This window comes from Lontra canadensis, unplaced genomic scaffold (genome assembly GCF_010015895.1).
Source record: "Lontra canadensis isolate GAN:19392208 unplaced genomic scaffold, GSC_riverotter_1.0 scaffold120, whole genome shotgun sequence".
NCBI lineage: Eukaryota > Metazoa > Chordata > Mammalia > Carnivora > Mustelidae > Lontra > Lontra canadensis.
The window spans coordinates 3,454,565-3,475,343 of record NW_022631114.1 but is presented as its reverse complement, the minus strand read 5'-3'; the positions used below and the strand labels follow the sequence as shown (position 1 = coordinate 3,475,343).

At 51.4% G+C, this 20,779-nt stretch overlaps 1 protein-coding gene across 1 annotated transcript; it reads right to left on the bottom strand.

Moving 5' to 3' along the window:
- Positions 1-1,156: 1,156 nt before the first annotated feature.
- Positions 1,157-19,087, bottom strand: FAM89A (family with sequence similarity 89 member A). The gene is made up of 2 exons (XM_032841116.1): positions 18,789-19,087; positions 1,157-1,473 (listed from the first exon to the last, which is right to left on the bottom strand). The coding sequence occupies exons 1-2, from the start codon at positions 19,071-19,073 to the stop codon at positions 1,210-1,212; spliced, it is 549 nt and encodes a 182-aa protein (XP_032697007.1). The 5' UTR covers positions 19,074-19,087; the 3' UTR covers positions 1,157-1,209.
- Positions 19,088-20,779: the final 1,692 nt, after the last annotated feature.

The window sequence follows — 20,779 nt, the reverse complement described above, 5'->3', positions numbered from 1 at the left end:
TGAGGTGAGTTTTACTTCCTCTCAGACCCCAAAGGTCGTGAATAAGTAATTATCACATCAAAAGAAAGAAGGGCAGGGGGTCTGAAGCAGTCAGAGACACAACAGCACTGAGAGCTGACTAAAAATGGGGGCTACCGTGGAAAACATGACCAAGAACAAGTCAGTAGAACAATAGAAGCTGCTTCCAGATCCCCAATGGCAAGATAATAAATTATCATTTTCTTTCAGTAGTTGATTGGACTCCATGCATTCAAATTCTGAAAATGGATGATTCAGAGTTCAGACCAAAATAATACACAACTACAGTCAGGTGGTTTAGCATTTTATCCTCATTTTTAACCTACAAAGTGTAAAGCGTTCATAAAATATTTTAATAAATATATTAAGGCTTAAGGTGATCATTGTGTCGAGTGGAAGAGGCAGGACTGCTTTCTAATAGACTAGTTTACACTTAGCACCTTCCAGAACAAAAAGTTGGCCATCTTACAGTGAATGACACCCCATATGAGCTTGGCCCCCGTTTCTTTCTGCCAACATAACACACCTCCGTGTTCTCTTCCTCCCTCCTCCACCATCGGATAGACAAAGAAGGATCCAGATTTTGACAGGTGAAGAGAATGGCGTTGATTGGTGTGACCTGAAATCTTTAGGGGTTTTTTTGTTTTTGTTTTTTGGGGGTTTTTTTGGTACAAAGCTTTCACTGAGTCATCAGACCGTTAGTAATGCAGCTGGCAATTGAGAAAGCCCAACCAAGAGCCTTAAATGCTCACAAGACGGAAGCAAGAATGGCTGCCGGATGTAGAAGGAAGGGGGCCGCGAAGTGTGAGTTTTCCTAGTCTGCAGCCTGGAGCCACTTCCTACAGCAGAGCAGCAAACCGTCCACCGCCTGCAAGGAAGTAACCAGCCAAAGTCGCCTTGGGGGAAAGACCCTTGGGAGGGTCTTTGCCCCAGGATCCTCCCGTTAGGGTCCCAGCATGGACAGGACTCGTGGGCAGGAGTGTCTCTGCACGGTGGTGTCACTGAGCACCTCGAGGCCACCCAGGCGGAGACTCCAGCCCTGGCGACAGATTGCCATGGGTGTCCTCCAATTTAAGCTGGCAGCGCTGGCGACTGCCCACGATGGAGGAGCGAAGGAGCTTTCTTCGAGAAGGGGAGCTGAGGCAGACAGTGTGTCCAGTGGGCAGCAGCGGCCTCTGCTGAGATCCCTTTCTAGATGGACTCCAGAATCCAGTCACTGCCGGAGATGGAGGAGACAGGCAGCGACAGGTCCCTTGGGGAGCCCCGTTCCCTCCCCTCGTAGAGGGTGTGGTGCTCCGGGAAATACTCCTCCTCCTCATCGAAGAAGCCGTTCTCCAGGGCGTAAGTGCTGTCCGGGCTGGACGCGGCCTGGCACGCCCCCTTATACTCCTGAATGGACTCGTAGAGGCTGTAGAGTTGGCAGAGCAAAGACATGTCCAGCTGTCGCAGGCCGACCTTAAGGGAAGGGGTGGAGAGGTAAAAACGAGAAGTCAGCACTTGAGTTTAATTTTAGTGGAACACTCAGCCTGCCGTCTGCCCGTGCCAGCACATTCTTTCCAGACAGTGAATGACTCCAAGCATCCCTCCAGTGCTTTGGGTTTCCAATTTTGAGAAAACCTTAATTGTGGGATGCCCACACCTCAGACGTGACTCAGTGGGGCAGGGAGGGATCACACCTGCGGGGCGGCGGGCCCCGGCCTGCGGAGTTTACCCCGGCATGCGGGCACGCCCTGGGAAGGCACGGAGCAGCACTACTTCGGGTGGCCCCAGCTGGTTTCACTTTGGACGCCAAGATGCAAGTTTGTCATTTCCTCTCGCTGGGATCAGATTCAGAAAGGACCCACATGTGCTTTCCCTGATACCACAATCATTCTCAACTCCCCGGGAACAAGAGTCCCCTTGCCAGTGACAGTGGCTCACGGGTCAGGGTCACACACCCCGCCCCCCGGAGCCCCCGCCCTGACCAGAGCGGCCTCCGGGTTCCCAAGAGTGGTGTTTGGACTCCCTCTCCTCCGGACAAGGTCAGTCGTACCCAGAGATGATTGGGGCATCACTCCCCAGAGCAAGCAATTGAAGAAGTGCACAGAGTCTCCTGGGAACCACTTTCAGCAGTGGTGACAGAACAAAGAACGCTGGGAAGCCACATACTTGTTTATCTTCAAGTTTCCCTCCTCCCATGGCCAGTCCCGCAGCACAGAGCCAAGTCAGCACAGGAATGCACTGTTTCCATCAATCTCAAAGAGAGAAGGGTTAATCCGCTTGGAAATGCAGCCTAGACGATGGCACCAGACACTTGCACACGTATGAAAATCACCTGTGTTTCTTGTGAACCACGCAGCCTCCGGTTTGGCAGGTGTGGGGTCCCAGGTGACAGGGCTGCTGAGCCCTGGTGTGGGGCAGCAGACCTCCCTCCCAGTGGCAAGGGGAGAGACTCGACACCGGAGGCTAGGAGACCTGCCTTCTGCTTCTTGGCCCTTGAGCAAGTCACGTATCATCTCTACCCCTTGGTTGATGACAAAAGGGAATCATAATTTCTCTTATGGGGTACAGGGAGGATTCACTGAGAGATCCATCCATTTTCACCAACAGTCATCAAATGCTACTGGGTGGCAAGTAAAGGGCTAAAGCATGGGAACGCGCAGCAGAAAACAGAGAAAGAGGAGATCTATGGTCTCTAGAATTCCCCAGCGATGAGGTCTGCCGCATGAGACTCACACAGGGGATGCTGGGGTCCAGAAGGCAGCGCTTCTCTCGTGACAAGACAGGTGTTAAAACATCAAGTCATTCTTCACACACTCCAACGACGCTAAACTGCCAAGCAGACAGCGGCCCTCTCCCACAGCCGAGCACACCACAGAAACAGAACAAGGTCCCACTGACTTAGCGTGTTTTGCCATGACGTCCAGGGTCTGGGAGGGCAGACCGGCTCAATGGCATCCCATTCTTGAAAGTAAACCTTGAACAGGGAAAGCCACGGGCAAACCAAGAGAAGCCCAGGCCTGCCACAAACGGGTCAGATGCCACCACTCTCCGTCCCGACTGGTCGTGCGCGTGTGTTGTCAGGAAGGAAAGAGGGTTCCCGACATCTGGGCTGGAAAAACTACCCAGACGATGCTGACGCCCAGTTCCAGCACACAACCCAGCGTTCTTGACACAAATCCCTGCCCTTCCGGGGTCACTTGTATGTATTCTCCTGTGAGCCCTGACTTCCAGGCCAGCCAGACAGAAAAGCACGGAAGGAGAATGCGTTTGGGCCCCGCAGCCTGCCCAGGCGGGCCCATATGCCAGCTCTGCCATGCGCGAGTGTGAGACCGCGGACATCCTGTTCAACTCCTGGAAAGAGTAACAGCTGCTCTGGTGGTTACTACGTTCACGATTCTCTCCAGGCTGCCAGCCTGCAGAATCTCGACCTGGAAAGGCCTGGCTGCTATGGGACTTACCAGGCAGCAGGGTTTTCAGAAACAGCAGTGACCCCGGGGCACCACGTTCCTCCTACGCCAACTCAATCACGAACACTGACCGGGAACCACCCGAGCACAGTCAAGCTAGATGAGAATTAGCCAGCAGACCTGCTTCTTGGGGACCAGGGTAGACACCATAGACTCTCGAATAGGAAAGGACCTCAGAGGTCTCCCTTTCACACCCCCAAACCCTTCCATACCAGTTCATTCATTTCTGGGCAGACATAACGCCTCCCTGCACTAATCAAAATTTCCCAGCCTGTAGTTCTAGGGCCCTTGATGCTACGTGGAACCGTTCCGCAGACCCACACATTTCATTTCCCTCTTAACCGCCTTTTACACATTTGAAGGTAATTTTCATTCCGCCACCTCTACCCACCGGAAGAAACGATCTGTCTTCTCCAGACCATACCTTCAGGCCTGTCAACTCTCACGACGACCTTCTGGCCCATTTTGACCACCCGTCCCTTCCCCTGAACTGGCTCCTGTTTCCCGGGGCTCCTCCAGCGTCCAGATCTGAACCTGGTAACCAGACTGCAAGGTTCTGTCTTGGCAAGGTCACGCCTATCTATCTGTTCTAGGATTTAACACAAGGAATGAAAACCTCAGTGAAGAGAGTCACACCCTCCCAGAGCTGCACTAGTGTTTGCTTAAAAAGTCACAGACTCATGCAACACGGGGTGCAAACTACGCAGGAATTTAAAAAAAAAAATCATAGAAAAGATTCATCTGGTGTCCTGGAGCTATTTCTACTGAGTCACTTGGACAGCCGTAGGGTTGGGCTACCCCAAGCCCATTTCCCACCTTGGAAATGAAGAATGGGAAAACAACAGAAGAGAGAAGGGAGCACTGTGTTCCTGGACCACGTCTGACTCTGTTCCTCTGGGCAGGTTGGGAGTGGGGGCAGGTGACAGCAGGAGCCTGGGCTCCACGGCCCCTGAACTACGCCGCCGGGTTCTCAGGAGCCGGTGTCCTCTGAACGTGCAGTTCCCAAAGCCCTGGGGTCCCTTTCCTCTTCAGGTGCCACATCCAAGGTCTTCCAGGCCTCGAGTTGGATCGTGTCCTGGGTACCCGTCTGCATTGCAGCAACAGATGACTCACAAAGCTGCCCTGTCCTCAGGTGCAACGCTGGCCTAGAAACGGAGGGCTGACCCACCTAGGAAGACAGCTCGGTCCCACGCACGCCCATCAGACAGCAGAGCGGCCGCCAAGCGCTTAGGGTGATTGAGCAGGGATCTCAGCACACGCGTACATGTCTCCGCACATCCCAGCTTCTCGGTCCCTTCTGTGGGCACAGACCAGAGCTCCTCTGCTTACCAGCAATCCTCCAAATCAGCGAGGCGGGCGTGAGGTCGGGAGCAGCAGGAGCCAAGCCAGCTCCCAGCCTGGATGCTTCTCCCCCTCTCCCTCGGCTGTGGCTGTTTCAACACTTGCTCTTAAATTCTCTAGAGGCGCATTGCAAGTCCCGAGGCAAGATTCCACTTCCCCTACCTGCACCTGATGCCGCAGTTGGCTGGAGGTCCCCTCCCCGAGACGGTCCCAGACCTGTCCCCACTGTCTGTCAAAGCCTCCTTGCTCGCCCAGCCCGATGCCAGCTTCTCCTCCACTCTCCGGACTCTGGTTCCGCCGCAGGGGCCACTCACCCCTCCACCTGCTCTGCCTGCCCTATTTATTATTCTCCACCTGTCGCTGCTGGTCAGCACATGGGTCTTCTTTCTTCGTATGCAGGACAGCCCACATGCAGTGGCCCCTCCTCCCCCTGCGATCCCCTAGCGCCCAGCACAGAGCCTTGCCGTGTAGACATGCAGGTACTGGCTGACTGTGTGAATACACGTCTCGGTAGAGACGCCCGCCTAGAGGACATCTAGCTGCAGCGGCAGCCTGGCCGGGGGGCGTGCGGGGACCAGATGGCCCCTTGCTACATCCTGCAGGTGCCTGCAGGGGTGGCAGACCTGAAGAGGCAGCCCTGTGAGCCCAGAGCACCCCCATGTGCCCCCGAAGAAGGCCCCAGACTACATGGTCATTGCCACATTGACAAAAAAAAACCCTCACCTTCTGCTTGACAGAGACCCAAACCCAAGTTTGGGGCTAGAAAGAGCTCCCCGAGTGCTCTTTCTAGAGTCACACTGTCTGCAGCTGGGACAGAGACTCATGAGAGCCCCAGAAATCAGCCTCTCAATCCTAAAGACCCAGGGGTCTGGGAATGTGGGAAGGGCAGAGAAAGGTCATGCCAGAGAATTAAACTGCGAGTTGTTTCACAACATGATTAAATCACCCACAAATGGAGACAATTCCTTCCAGAAAAAAAGGATGGGGTGGGGAACGCCCTCTGCACTAACCCCCACCACTGTCCCGTTCTACAAGTGGGGGAAGCCTGTCATCTCAGTGATGAGTTCCCACATGGCCCTGAAGGACAGCCAATCTGATTCACAGCTGCATTCAGAAAATACAGCTCGTTTTTGGAAGCAGATTTTTAAAAATTCAGGTACTTTTAAGAAAAGTACAGAATTCTAAGATCCTGTCATGTGTAGCCCTTATTCTAGACCTCCAAGACAATTAAGAACAATCAACTAGTTTCCACTGCTTTAAATTGCTAAGGTCATTCCTTCCTCTCTCTGTCTGGGCTTCCTGCTTAACTTCCGGATCATTTTCCTCTCTTTCCCTGGGCCCAGAGCTCGCCTGCCCCTCCTCCCCCGCAGCACAGGTGGCTCATCAACCTACATCTCTAACAATCCTGAATCACCCTCAAAACTATTTCAACCCACAATGGACTGGCCACGCGGATACACCTCAGACGGGGGAGGGGGTGGCTCCCAGCTGGGTTTTGGGTCATTAAGTTTCTGACTATCTTTGGAGGGTGCTGTGGGGGACAGAGTTCTTCCAAACCTTTAAAAAATTACAACAGACACAGGACGATTCAGATACAAGGCCTAGAAAATGGAAGGTACTTTTTAAAAGGAAACTTTGGTTGGGTCCAAACAAAGCATCACGAAAAGCTTGAGGATACTTTTAAGAAATTAGTTGTATTTAAGAAAAAGAGTCTGTTTTTATTTATGAAACTAAAAATGAGTTGGTGTCCTTCCCTAGTCCATTTAGGAGATGTGAACAAAAGCAACCTCTTCTCAGATACAAGGAGTAGAAAACAGAACAGACATCAAAAGAAATGGTCTTATTTGTGCCCTGCTCCAAGACCCCTGCTGAGGCTGTGGGCTAAGCCAGGCAGAAGCAGGGCAAGGTGTAGGGATGGCTTAGATCAGGAAGTCATACTGAGGTCGGCTCCGAAATGATGCCCACCCGCCCCTCCCCCCACCCGACCATCTATCTGCCTTCCACTGCATTCCTCAACCGAAGACAATAAATATCCCACTTCATACTGGGCAGGAGGGAGGTACAGATTCCCAGTGAAGCTGCAGAATCGTGAGCTGTACGTAGTGTGGGAATTGGGGGGTGGGGTCCCAAAATATGGGGACAGATACAGAAAAAGTTAAGTTGCATGAAAGTTTACATTGAAACATAAGGCGGGAGGAACGTGGTTTAAAAAATTAGTCATACAATAAAAACTAGGTGGTCATTTTAAAGGATGAGCCACTGGGTGTGTGCTACAGTAGAAGCGACCCACGTGCCTTGCACAAAAGCTCAGGTCACCGACAGTATGTTAGCAGGAACTCCCTTCCTATACATGCACACACCCATGCACGCCTCTGACGGGAGGACGAAAGGTCTGTTAGCACAACCTGCTTCTAGAAAGTGGGATCGGTATTTACAGCCTTCTGCACGGCTCAGTTTTCTCAGCAAGCATGAGCACACTTTCAGTTGTAAAAACTAGTGGTAATAAAAAATCGTATCACGTACGCACGCACACTGTGGAGCACTGCTTGGCAAGCTCTATCAAAAGCCTTGAAATAGCCCAAAACTCTCAGCCAGCTAACTGTTCACTTCTTTTTTTTAAAAGATTTTATTTATGTATTGGGGGTGGCGAGAGGCAGCAGGAGAGTGTCCCAAGTGACTCTGCTCTGAGCATGGCACCCCACACGGGGCTCGCTCTCCCAACCCAGGGATCAGACCTGAGCCAAAAACCATGAGTCTGAGACCCAACAGACTACACCACCTGGAGTGGTGGATGGACTGGAGAGAGAAATCTCGGCTGGACACAAATACGAAATCCTCACCCTTGCTCTGCGAGGCAGGTATTGATTCTGTCATGATGAGGAAGCTGGGGTCCTGAAAGATGAAGCCCCTTGACAGGTGGAGGGGGGCGGCTTGTGGTGGGGGGGAGGGCAGGGAGCAGCAGTCCGTCCCGACCGTGCCGCTGACCCGGCCAAGGAGACGCCCAATGTCCTCTGTGGTAGGTGGCAAGCTGCTAACATCACGGGTGAGTTTGATTTTTGGCTTTTCTGAATTTTCTACCACGAATATGTATTAACTTACGATGAGAACGCTAGGAAGTTATCTTCTTAAAATGTAATGAGTGCCTAAGCATATACTCGGCTCATGAATTTATTTTAGAAAGGACTGGGAAATGCCCCAAATCTAATCAAGGTGTCCAGCACATTATCTGCAGAGCTGGAATGTAATAAAAGCAGTGGCCTAATGCATCGTAACCTGATTTCTGAATAAAGGACGCGATAACAGAAGGGCGCTGACCTGTATACTGTTTTGCAAAGGAAAACGGAAGAGAAAGACTCCTTGGGTGTTGATCCAGTGGGGAAGGGGTATCAACTGACCCCCAAAAGACCCTGAAGGTCCCGGCCTGTCATGCTGTGCCCACGGCAAGCTTCCAATCTGTCCCGCGACTCCTGGGCTGCACTCTGCTCTCCTGGGCGGAAAAGCATTCATGCTATCCGGTCTGCTTCATCTCCTGCGAATGCTCTGGGCCCACCGGGCTGAGGACCAGGCTCTGCAGAGCCCCGGTGATTCAGAGACAGAACATCTGTATGGCTGCACCCCGGGGGTTAAGCCACGCCCAGCGCTCGCTCAGCTCTGCACCTGCCCATACACCGTCTGGACCAGGTAAGGCAGTTTCAGTTGTGTTTGTCTGCTGACAGCTGAGCGTGTCCACTCGGACAGAGCCCATTCTGCGACATCTCCCGGGATGTGCTTGTTTCTCTCTAACCGCAACTAATACTGGGACCAGTGAAGCCCCTTTCCTCTTCCGCGGCTCTAAGCAGAGCCGAGGAAAAGCAATCGACCATTTTCTCTAAGCAATGGCTTTGCTCATTCTTCCTCTCTTTTTGCCCACTGTAAAAATAAAACATTCTAATTAGATTAAAATTTCAATGGTTTGGGACGCCTGGGTGGCTCAGTGGGCTAAAGCCTCTGCCTTCGGCTCAGGTCATGATCTCAGGGTCCTGGGATCGAGCCCCGCATCGGGCTCTCTGCTCAGCGGGGAGCCTGCTTCCCTCTCTCTCTGCCTGCCTCTCTGTCCGCTTGTGATCTGTCAAATAAATAAATAAAATCTTTTAAAAAAATGTCAATGGTTCATACTTATATAAGCCATCCTTCCCAAATTGTGGTTAAAGCAGCTTTCTATCTTCGTGTGTTTGAGTCTCTCTACACTCTTCACTAAAGCTACGGAGGGCCCCTACGAGCTCTCCTTACGCGGCTTATACCTAACAACATTTCCTTATTAGAGGTCAAAACCGAGAAGCTTTCATATAGATCCAATTAAACGTAAGTAATTTACCCATAACATGCTAACGTGCCGTTTTTATAAACAATGCCATTTTGTAAATCTTTTTAATGTCTGGTTTATCTCCTGCCTTGGGTCCTTCGGGACAGGTTGTTCTGGTCCAAGGAAATGAAGAAAATCTGGCCTCACACGGGTATGTAACAGCCTTTCAGAAAATTGTGGGTGTTCTTTTTTTGACACAACCCTTTAGTTGGCCGCAGAGTGGAATCTGAAACTACCCCGATGAACTTTTCATCCTGTTATATTAGTCTTGCACTTTGAATGGATCTTTTAACCGTGGATGATTTTGTAACAGCAAGCATTAGTTATGAAAAATGTGAAAAACTGACTCACTGAATTGGCAGATCTTCCAAAAGTTGATCTATTTCCTTAGGTGGCATTTTATTTTATTTTGTTTTTTAAAGATTTGATTTATTTATTTGACAGAGAGAGACACAGCAAGAGAGGGACAAGCAGGGGGAGCTGGAGAGGGAGAAGCAGGCTCCTTGCTGAGCAGAGAGCCCGATGCGGGGCACGATCCCAGGACCCTGAGATCATGACCTGAGCCGAAGGCAGAGGCTTAACAACTGAGCCACCAAGCGCCCCCTTAGGTGATATTTTAAAGCATCACATTCATTGATATGATCGCCACATAATTATGGACCCTGAGAGTGTCTCCAGACTCACACTTTAAGAACTGCTGTTTTAAAGATACCCACTTTTAGGGGCACCTGGGTAGCTCAGTTGGTTAGGCGTCCAACTTTTGGTTTCAACTCAGGTCATGATCTCAGGGTCCTGAGATCAAGCCCCATGTCGGGCTCCTCGATCAGTGCAGTCTGCTTGTCCCTCTCCCTCTGCTCCTCTCCTCCCCCCACCTCATTCTCTCTCTAGAATAAATTCTTAAAAATATATATATATTTTAAAAAATAAAGATACCCACTTTTAGCAGTTTAGTATACATCCCTGAAGACACTATGCTTACACAAGTTGGTTTTTAGCTAGTAACCACATATACAAATGTATACGTATACTGTTTCATAACTTACTTTCTCATATTGTGAATATCTATGTTCATATAGTTACCACATTCTTTTCCATGACTGTATAGTATTCTATCACTATTTCATTTTATATGATTATCTATAACATAGATAATCATATACACAATTATATACGCAATACACATCTGTGTACAAATATTATTCACTGTGTGACTAGTAACATAAGATAAATTTATAAAAATGAAATTGCAGGAGGGGAGAAGAGAAAAGGATGCTTTCCTTCTAATCCCTCCCTAGCCCTGGGGCTGCAAACAGCAGACCATCATTCATCGAGGATTTACACCAAAGCAGAAAAGCTTGTTGTGCAAGATAGTGAGTGCAGACATGGACACAGCTGATGTTGAAATCAGCTGGGACTGGAGGGGAAAACGGACTTGCCAACAACACATTGGAACGCAACACACATACGAAGGTTAGTTTGTGTTCTGTCATTTCCTTGAATGATACCCAATTAACTGAAATTCCCCTTCTGTAAGAGGAGATGTAGTTAGGGGAGAAAATCTGAAGTTAAAATCAGAAAACCAAGTTCTAGGGCAATATATAGAAAATCTCATATCAGCAGCTGGCGTTTTGCAGACCTGACATAAAAAAAACACAAGAAACCGTTTTTGTAGTGTCTATCTTCCCAAACTCTCACCATCACGATGATCATTCTTTTCAATCTCCATTGGTGTTTTAGATAGAACATGATACCTTATTGTTTTCCTTTGCATATCTGTGATTATAAGGGTTGTTAAACACCTTGCTGTTTCTCCTTTAACTGTGTTGAACTTGGCTGTTTTCTCTTCAATTCTAAGTGCAGTCGACAACCTAAGCACACACCAAACACCCTCTTTCCATGGTGTCTAGTCTCCAAATGGATCTCAGTAATCCTCCTCAGCCCAGCCTCTCCAGGCCGCAGAAGGCCTGGCGTCCCCCAGAGGCTGCCCCTGTCTGGAGATCACTGGTCAGAGGACAGAGACTCTCTCTCCCCCAACCCTCTGCAGTCAAGGGCAGGGCCTCCTCCCAGAATCCTTGCAGAGGGAATTTCACACCTGCAAAATGAGGCCAGCCCCTGCTCTTATGGCCAATCAGGGCAGTGAGCAGAGAGTGCTCCTAAAAACAGAAAAGGCTACATGCTTTAAGGAGTTTTCTGCAGCATCATAAGGAAGCCTAAGGGTCTGTCTGTCTCCCAAGTTCCTGGAGGAGGACGTACATCCCCGTGTTAAGTGTCCATGAGGGAAGGAGCAACAGGAAAGGAAAGAACAACCTTTACGCATGCTGCCTACTTATCACTTGGAAACATCTGGAGCCTGTGGGCCACGAATGAGATGAATAGAAGGTCGGGGCTCTGGAGAATGACACTGGGTAATTGGGGGCAAATATCTGGCCCAGCCAGTCTCACGGCCGGTTTCCTGTTCGTGGAGTCTGTGGCCCATCAGCAGGGTTTCAGACACAGGATTGTGAAAACTTTAGCTTTTCCAACTAAGCTCTCAAGACTCCCGGGCGTCCAGGTGGACATCCCAGAAGCAGAGCTGTTGCAAAGCCTCCAGCCGCTGCTCGGTGGCAGGGAACAACACGAGGGCCACTGTCCTCATTCGCAGCCCTCCCTGAACTTCGTTGCCCACGAGGCGTCAGAGACCTACGGCAGTGCCAGCCCAAAGAGATGCAGAAACGCTCGGGCACTGCTCAGTGGAGGTCCTGTGTCAGGGAACAGGTGTCCACAGTGCCAATAAGCGGGACGCTTTCACGTTCCCGTGCAACAGAGGAATGCCTTTAACCACAGGTGGGGGAAAAGAAGAGGGATTTGCTTCTTGCAAGACACTAGTAAGTTAGGAAAAATATTCATTTTTAGTCTCTACGGGTTGGGACAGTAGTAGATAAGATGGTATGAAAAAGTATCTTTCAATCCTCTATTTTCAAATGTTGGGACTGGAAGTATAACCTCACTTAAAGGTAATATTAAAAGTGAATGAAACCGGGACACCTGGGTGGCTCAGTTGGTTAAGCGACTGCCTTCAGCTCAGGTCATGGTCCCAGAGTCTCGGGATTGAGTCCCGCATCAGGCTCCCAGCTCCATGGGCAGTCTGCTTCTCCCTCTGACCTTCTCCCCTCTCATGCTCTCTCTCTCAAATAAATAAATAAAATCTTAAAAAAAAAAAAAAAAGTGAATGAAACCAGGGCACCTGAGTGGCTCAGACTGAGTGGCTCAGATGGTTAAGCGTCTGCCTTTGGCTCAATTTCATGATCTCCAGGTCCTGGGATCCAGCCCCCTGTCGGGCTCCCTGCTCAGTGGGGAGTCTGCTTCTCCCTCTCCCTCTGCTTCTGCGCTCTCTTCTCTCTCTCTCTAATGAATAAGTAAAATATTTTAAAAAATAAAAGTGAATGAAACCAGGGCGCCAGATACCAATCTGGTTTTGGCTCAAGGTCCTGGGATTGAGCCCCACTTAGGGTTCCCTGCCCAGAGGTCAGTGGAGAGTCTGCTTGTCTCTGCCCTCTTCCCTGCTCACGCTTGCTCTCTTTCAAACAAAATCTTTTTTAAAAAAGTGAATGAAACGAGGCCGGGGACCCCACCTGCCTGCCTTTACAGCCCCACCCCACCCCAAGGACACAAGTGTCCTTCACACACACTGAACTATCATACACACACACACACACACACTTTTCTAGTTCTGCTTTTATTGGGTGGATCCTGGGGTGGGGACAAGTATCATACAGAGTAATTATGGCCTCAAAACCTTAAGATCTTAGAGCGCCTGGGTGGCTCAGTCAGTTAAGCATCTGCCTTCGGCTCAGGTCATGATCCCGGGGTCCTGGGATCGAGACCCCCATCGGGCTCCCTGCTTCTTCTTCTTGCCCCACCCCCCACTGCAGCTCTCTCACATGTCATCTTTCCCTCTCGATAAATAAAATCTTTAAAAACAAAAACAAAAGGAACCTTGATAATTAATTCTTTTTCCCCACAGGGGAGGCTAGAGCTGAAAATAGCAAAGCGCTTGCCTAAATTATATCATGTAATCTAATAACAGAATTCAAGCTCCTGATGCCTAGGCTGGGACCTTCCAGGTTCTCAAAGGACTTGTTAACAAGTGCAAATTCTGCCTTCTCCTAGATTTGGATCCTGCTGGTATAGAAACAGGAATCAGCATTTCAGCAAGCATTTCAGCAAGCTGATCCTGAGTCCTTCCAGCCTTTGGAGAAGGTGGTCCAGTCTTTGGGGACCAGCGAAAACAAAAAGACATAAAAGACAGTATTAAAGGGGGCGCCTGGGTGGCTCAGTGGGTTAAGCCGCTGCCTTCGGCTCAGGTCATGATCTCGGAGTCCTGGGATCGAGCCCCGCATCGGGCTCTCTGCTCGGCAGGGAGCCTGCTTCCTCCTCTCTCTCTGCCTGCCTCTCTGCCTGCTTGTGATCTCTCTATCAAATAAATAAATAAAATCTTTAAAAAAAAAAAAAAAAGACAGTATTAAAGGCCACCAGACAGTCCACTCTCCTGTGATCGGCATCAATCAAGAATGCTATGTTGGTAGCTAACGCTTTTGTTCCAGATGGCATTTCCTAGGCCTCACTTGGGATTGGACCTTTACCATAAAACCTTTTAAAGACTAAAATCCCCTCACTCAGACACTGGCTCCACGGGCAGGATAAGAACTGAAATCCACTGGGATGTGGGCCATTCAAGCTAATGCACATCTCCTAGAACACAGTTCACTGCACAAACTCATTAGACATTTAGTTGCTCTCAACAAAAACGCAGGGACGAGGAGTGTTGTGGGTCTCAGAAATCAAACTTTATTTAATCAGATTAAATTCTTCCCCTAAACCACTGCAGCTCGGGCACTCAAAACTTCCAAGTGGATGATTTCCCACTCATGCATGGGTTGGTGACCAAAATAACTACTTGACATTTTTATTTTTTAAAGATTTTATTTATTTATTTGACAGAGAGAGAGAGAGATCACAAGCAGGCAGAGAGGCAGGGGGAAGCAGGCTCCCTGCTGAGCAGAGAGCCTGATGCGGGGCTCGATCCCAGGACCCTGAGATCATGACCTGAGCCGAAGGCAGAGGCTTAACCCACCAAGCCACCCAGGGGCCCCTTGACATTTCTTTTTTAAAGATTTTAATTATTCATTTAAGAGAAGGGGGAGGGGCAGTGAGAGAGAATTTAAAGCAGATCCAATGCGGGGTGTGATCTCAGGACCCTGCAGATCATGACCTGAGCCGAACTCAACCCACTGAGCCCCCCAGGCGCTCCACTTCTTGTTGGTTCTAAGGAAAAAAAAAAAAAAAAAAAGGAAACAAGAAAACAGAGGAACTTGCCTCTGTGGTTTGAGAGGCAAAACCCAAGAACCTCCAGGGGTGCTGCCCTCAAACTTTTGCTGCTCCCACATATCTGAGGATCTTCTGTCTGTGCTTTTGTGATTTTCTGGGGGGTGTCCAAGCTTGATGGGCTAATGCCACAGAGCTACTGGGCAGGGGGTAGGTACAAACTTCAAGGAATGTACCTATCAGGGTTCCGGCTGACGCTGAGAGTCAAGGGTGTCCTTCAGCCACGTGCAAGGATTTGAAACGCCAGCCAAGGTCTCCGAGCAAAGGTGATTTTGTCAGCTTAGCAGGTAAGAATCTTTCAAACTGTGGGGCCCTTCAGGGCAACGTATTTTTACGGAAGAAAAAGTCTGCGACAGACATCTAATAGTTTGGTCGTCCAGCAGCCTCCACCTCTATTTCTGCAAACTGGCCTTTCTCTGGGGTAATCCCCAGTGCCCCACACCCACCCCATCCACATGGTCGCACTATCTCAGTAAAATGCAATCCTGCCCTCAGTTACGACTAGCTGGCCCAGACTGGCCCGATGACCCCAGCTGGGCCCACTGGCATCCTTCCACACAGTATTTGCAAACTGGATCTAAGAAACGCGGCCAAAACAGAGCGTGGACCCGGTTAGCAGCCAGAGTCCAAAAAGTAGGAAAACAAAATGGCAGGGAAAAGAGGAGACAACAGTGGACTTCCCAGGGGCCCCGTCCGCCCTGTTCTAGCCTGTCTCTGCGTATGTCCAGCCCATCAAGATTCTCCTTTCGCAAGAGCTAGTTCAGACGGAGTTACGATTACTAATACAGAGACTCCAGTCAAGAAAACGGAGAAGAGGTCTGAGCCACGGCACCCCTGTTGCTGTGAAATGACATCTTCCAGCTGGTGGTGGGTCCTAAAGAGCCAGACAGTTCCATTCATCCTTGTATCTCCACAGCACTCGACACCTAATGCACAGCCCATAAACATCTGTGGAGTGTGATTGTAAAATATCATCTGATGTTCAAAAAAAAAAAAGGGGGGGACGCCTGGGTGGCTCACTTGGTTAAGCGTCTGCCTTCAGTTCAGTTCGTGATCCCAGGGTCCTGGGATTGAGCCCTACATCGGGCTCTCTGCTCAGGAGGGATCCTGCTTCTCCCTCTGCCTGCCACTCCCCCTGCTTGGGCTCTCTCTGTCTCAAATAAATAAACAAAAAAACCTTAAACACACACACACACACACACACACACACACACACACACACATATAGGGCTTTGGGACACATCTGGTTGAGTATGTGACCATAGCGGGGTTAAATTCTGAGTGATTTTTCAAAAAATGTATGAAACAGGATGCACCTAGAGGGTATTATGCTAAGTGAAATAAGTCAGACAGAGAAAGACAAATACCATATGATTTCACTTCCATGTGGAATCTGAAAAGCAAAACAAATGAACAAACAAACAAAAAACAGAAACAGACCCATAAATACGGAGAACAAAGCGACTGGTTGCTGGGGGATGGGGGGGTAGGGAGGATGAGCAAAATGGGCAAAAGGGAATGGGAGGTGCAGGCTTCCCGCTCTGGAATGAGTAAGTCACAGGGATGAAATGTACAGCAGAGAGAACACAGGCAATGGTATTGTAACAGCATTGTGTAGTGACAGATGGTAGCCACGCTACCAGCGAGCACACCTTAGCAAACAGACTTGAGTCACTGTGTTGCACACCTGAAACTAGTGTAACAGCCTGTGTTAACCCCACTTTGATAAATACCTAAGTAGATAAATAAATAGAATAGATTTTGAGTATCCACCGCACAGACAAGTTACAATGTATAGAAAGCATTTACATGGTGCCTACACAGGAGATCTCCCTATTAACAGTGATGATCTCTGGGTGCCCAGAACTGTGAGTAATTTTTAATTGTTTTGCTAACCCCCACTTTCCATACAAACGCTGAAGGCACCTCCCAGACTCGAATAGGTAACTGACAATTCCTGCATTTTCTGCATCAGAGCAGCGTCTCCCACTGGATTCCTGTTTCCCATTCACTGGCCCCCACCCTGCTGGAGGCTCTCACCCCCTCCCAGCACTCATCGAACATCTCCCACTCCCCACTCTCTCTACAGTCTGCTACCACACTGGTGCTAGTCCCTTATTCCAGCTTTGCTGCTCTTTTCCCACTGCCCTTGTCCCTTGAGAAATTTCTATTGCCTTCAGAGACCTTCCCACACCATCACTGCTTGCATAGGACTAAAATAAAATAAAATAAAAGATTAACCACATTAATCTGTGATTGCACGGGACTCTTTCAAAAAGGGATTAATCACATTCTGCCAGGACTGCTAGTATGTCCCCAGGACACAGATTTGACCTCAGGCCTTCCAATTAAACAGATCAACACAAACCATTCCATAGATAATTCAGGAATGAACTCAGCTTAGGTTACGGCTCAGACCCCACTGCCGCAGGTTAGTAAATCTCTTAAAGGCAACAGACCTAGGGCTCTTTTAAAACAGACCTTGTGACATTCTGTGAAAGGACTTGTCAAGGCCTGTTGCCCTATCTTCCTTATCTTTCTTGCAGCTAAACAGCACACTGACCAAAGATGGCTGTTTATTTTCCTTGTGCTTCAAACAGGCTTAGGGAGAGCTCTGGTCCAAGGCATAATTATAAGGTTGTGACTGTTCTGCAGTACCACCAGGGGGGGGGACCCAGAAAAATACTTTCTCCGGAATGGCACATTGACTCGCAAGCCACCAGAGCAAGTTATAAAGCAGAGCTTCACAACAGGAGTGGCCCTGAGGTTTTCCTGTCTGTTCCAGCATGGGGCTTAACCCAGGATGAGTCTTCCCGCTGCACCCCCACCCCCGTATTTATGCTACATCTAACTTCAGAACAAACATACTAGATGTAGGCTTATCTAACTGAAATTCAGCTCTTTAGCTGTGCAAGGCTGGGGTCAATGTTTATTAATAAATAAAAATGGTTGTCTTGGAATTTAAGTCATTCTGTAAGCAGCTTAGAAAATCTATTCAGGGAGGATTGGAAATCACAATTTCAATGCTAGCTACAGAGTGGGAAAACAGTATCTAATTGATTTTTAAAATGTTAATTTAAGGCTCCTTTTCTAGATTGAATTAAGTCCTACCTTTCAGAACGGATATGCTCCTGAAAAAAAAAAAAGGAGGGATAAACTGAATGTTTCTAAACAATCTCTTAATGTACTAGATGAGTATTTAAAGGGTTTCTGTGATAAGGTTTTGGCAAATTTATTCTTGGGGGGAAAAGCAGCTTTCATATACTAGATTTCCTTAGCGAAGTTTTTACCTGTACTTAGAACCTGCACTAACAGAAAGGAAGGGGCAGATTCCAAAAAGCCAGCGGGTGGCCAGGGGTAGGTGATCAGGGGTCAGCGAGAGCGTAGGAAGAAGGAAGTTTTCCAGTTCTCTGCGGGCCTGCCCTAAGCCCGCGGGAAAGCCGGGGAAGGGCTCAGCGCCGCCTAAACCTTGCCCTTGCCCTGCTTTCGGCGTCGCCTGAAATCGGCTGTCCCGATCCACGCACAACAAATGTTCCTCCCAAGGACTGAGAAAAACTAAGCCCCGTTGTTAGGCGCCCGGACGCTGTCCGAGGCACCCACGCGGGCCTCACCCAGACGGGCAGCGCACCCCCCGTTCCTCTCCCGCGGGCTCGGGGGCTCGGCCCCACCGCGCGGAGGGGATGGGCCGAGCGCCCGCCTTCACAGCCGTCTGGGGCCGAGCCATCCCGCAGTAATCGGATTCCGCACGCGGCGCCTGGGGCGCGGGGGGAGGGGGCGCGGGCTGTTCCAATCCGCTGTCTACACTCGCGCGGACAAAACTGTCCTCTCCGAGGCAGGAAAACACAATCGCACACAGCTCTAAACCCGCCGCCGCAGGGAACGCCTCTCCCCGACCCGGGAGGTCTCTCTCCGGAGACGGGTGAGCGAGCCGCGCCCGCCGCCAGCCACGAGGGAACCCCACGCCGCGCCTCCCGCCGGTTTCCGAGCCAGCTGGGGCCGGACTCGGGGCGGCGGGACTCCGAAAACTGCCTTTTCACGGGGGGGCCTCTGCGGGTGAGGGTCCCACCGCGGACAGAGGGCTGCTAACAGGGGGCACCTGAGAGGTCAGTGCCCCTCTCTCGGCGCTGGCGCCAAAGAGCCAGAAAGCGGCGGGGGGTCGCGGGCACTTCCGGAGCAGGGCGCGGGTCGCGGCGAACTTGCCCAGGACGGCGAGCCCGGACGGAGGAACACCCCCGGCCCCCGGCCCCCGGCCCGGCGCGCCGAGCTCCCCTTACCATCTCCTTGCGGAGCAGGGCCAGCGCGGCGTCCAGGTTGGGCGGCTTGGCCGGCAGCCCCGCGGCCCGGGCCCCGCCGCCGCTCGCGCCCCCGCGGCTCAGCTCGTCCTGGATGCGCGACTTCTGCGCGTACAGCCGCTCCAGGTGCCGCCAGCCGCCCGCCGCGCCGCCGCCCGCCGCCGAGTGCAGCAGCCCGCTCAGGCTCTTGGGCAGCGGGGGCAGCCCGTCCACCCGCAGCCCCCGGGCCGCGTCCGCCGCCCCCTGCGCCGCTCCGGCCCCGCTCATCGCGCCCGCCCGGCCACGCGCTGGCCCGCCGCTACCGCCGCCGCCGCGCCGCTCGGGCCGGAGGCTCTCCCGGCCCGCCCCCTTCCCGGCGGCGCCCCACCCACTTCCCCCCGCCCCGCCCCGCCCTGCATCCCCGCCCGCGCCCGGCCCCTCTGGCGTCCCCCGCTCCGGCCCGCTCACCTCCAGCTCCGCCCATGAGCCCCCAGGTCCCCTGACCACTAAGCCTGTCCCCGCGTCCCGGCCGCCGCCAACCCCGCCCCTTACTCTCGCCCCGCCCCCACCCCTGCTCACTTCCAGCCCTTCCCCCGTGCCCCGCCCCACCTCCACCCCTGCGCCCATCCCGGCACCCCTTGCTCACCTCCAGCTCCTCTGGGGGACTCCCCCCTCACCCGCCCACAGGCCTCCCGGAGCGGATCCCTGGCCCGGCTGCCCCACTCCCGGCGAGATGTGCTTCCCCCGGAGCCCCCCGTCGTATGCAACCCCGACGGCTGGCGGGGGCGCTGGGGACAAAGGCTCCCGCTCCAGACGGGCGGGACGTCGGAGAGGAGGTCAGGCAGTGCTGGCGATCCCGCCCGCGGTCTCCGTCCCCAGAAACGGGCCCCGGCCGGGCGAGGTGGGGGAGGCCGGGCTCCCGCCACAGGATCCCTGCCTCCCCCGAGGGCTGAGGCCCAACCCCTTCTCGTTACATTCCACTCGCCGCCGGGAGGGTTGGGACACCCAGACCCAAGTCACTTATCCCCCCCAGGGCAGGCTGGTGGCCTCGGTCAGTGACAATGCCCAGACCTACCGACAGCAGCCAAGAAGAGCACCGGGTCCACTTTTGGAACTTCGAAACGCAAACAAACCTGTCTTTCAGCCTGGCCTTGAACGCAAGAGTAATTCTAAACAGAAATGTTACAAAAGGAGAGAAAACTTAAGTCTCGGGACACTATCCATCAGCTCTGAGGGACAATAAACACTGACAGCTCACACCTCAGACAGGGAGAGAAAAGGGAGAGAGAAACCGGCCGGACCCCTCTTAGGAAGAATAAAAATGACAGACAGTTATAACCGAATTAGAGAAAGAAAAGTGAGGGAGGAAGGACCCATTGGCAGAGGACAGCCCCACCACATATGAAAAACCAATGCGGAGGGGCGCCTGGGTGGCTCAGTAGGTTAAGCTACTGCCTTTAGCTCAGGTCAGGATCCCAGGGTCCTGGGATGGAGTCTCACAGTGGGCTCCTTGCTTGGCAGGGAGCCTGCCACTCGGTCTGCTTGTGTGCTCTCTCTCTCTCTCTCTGACAAATAAATAAATAAATCTTTAAAAAATAACCCAATGCCGTACGCACAGAGTGGATAACTTGAATGCCCACTGATTACTGACTTTAATTTTCGAGGGGATTGAATTGTTCTAAATACCCAATAAGATCAAATTATAAAGTGTTCTTTTTTTAAAAAAAAGATTTCTTTTTTATTTATTTGACAGAGAGAGAGAGAGTGAGAGCAGGAACACAAGCAGGGAGAGTGGGAGAGAAGCAGGCTCCCCACTGAGCGGGGAGCCCGATGTGGGGCTCCATCCCAGGACCCTGGGATCAGACACTTAAGGACTGAGCCAGCCAGGCGCCCCTATAATAATTATAACGTGTTCTGAGCCCTTCAGACACCCAAAATAAAAGAGGCCTGCATTTGGGGAGGGGTCTTTTTTCCCCTCTAATCCACCCCCTCTC

What these genes read in the sequence shown, in the direction of transcription:
- FAM89A (XM_032841116.1), bottom strand. Translation starts at nt 19,073, where the DNA reads ATGAGCGGGGCCGGAGCGGCGCAGGGGGCGGCGGACGCGGCCCGGGGG. An exon ending in CCCTGCTCCGCAAGGAGATG is followed by an intron (nt 1,474 to 18,788) that starts GTAAGGGGAGCT and finishes CCTTCCCTTAAG; the next exon opens with GTCGGCCTGCGACAGCTGGA.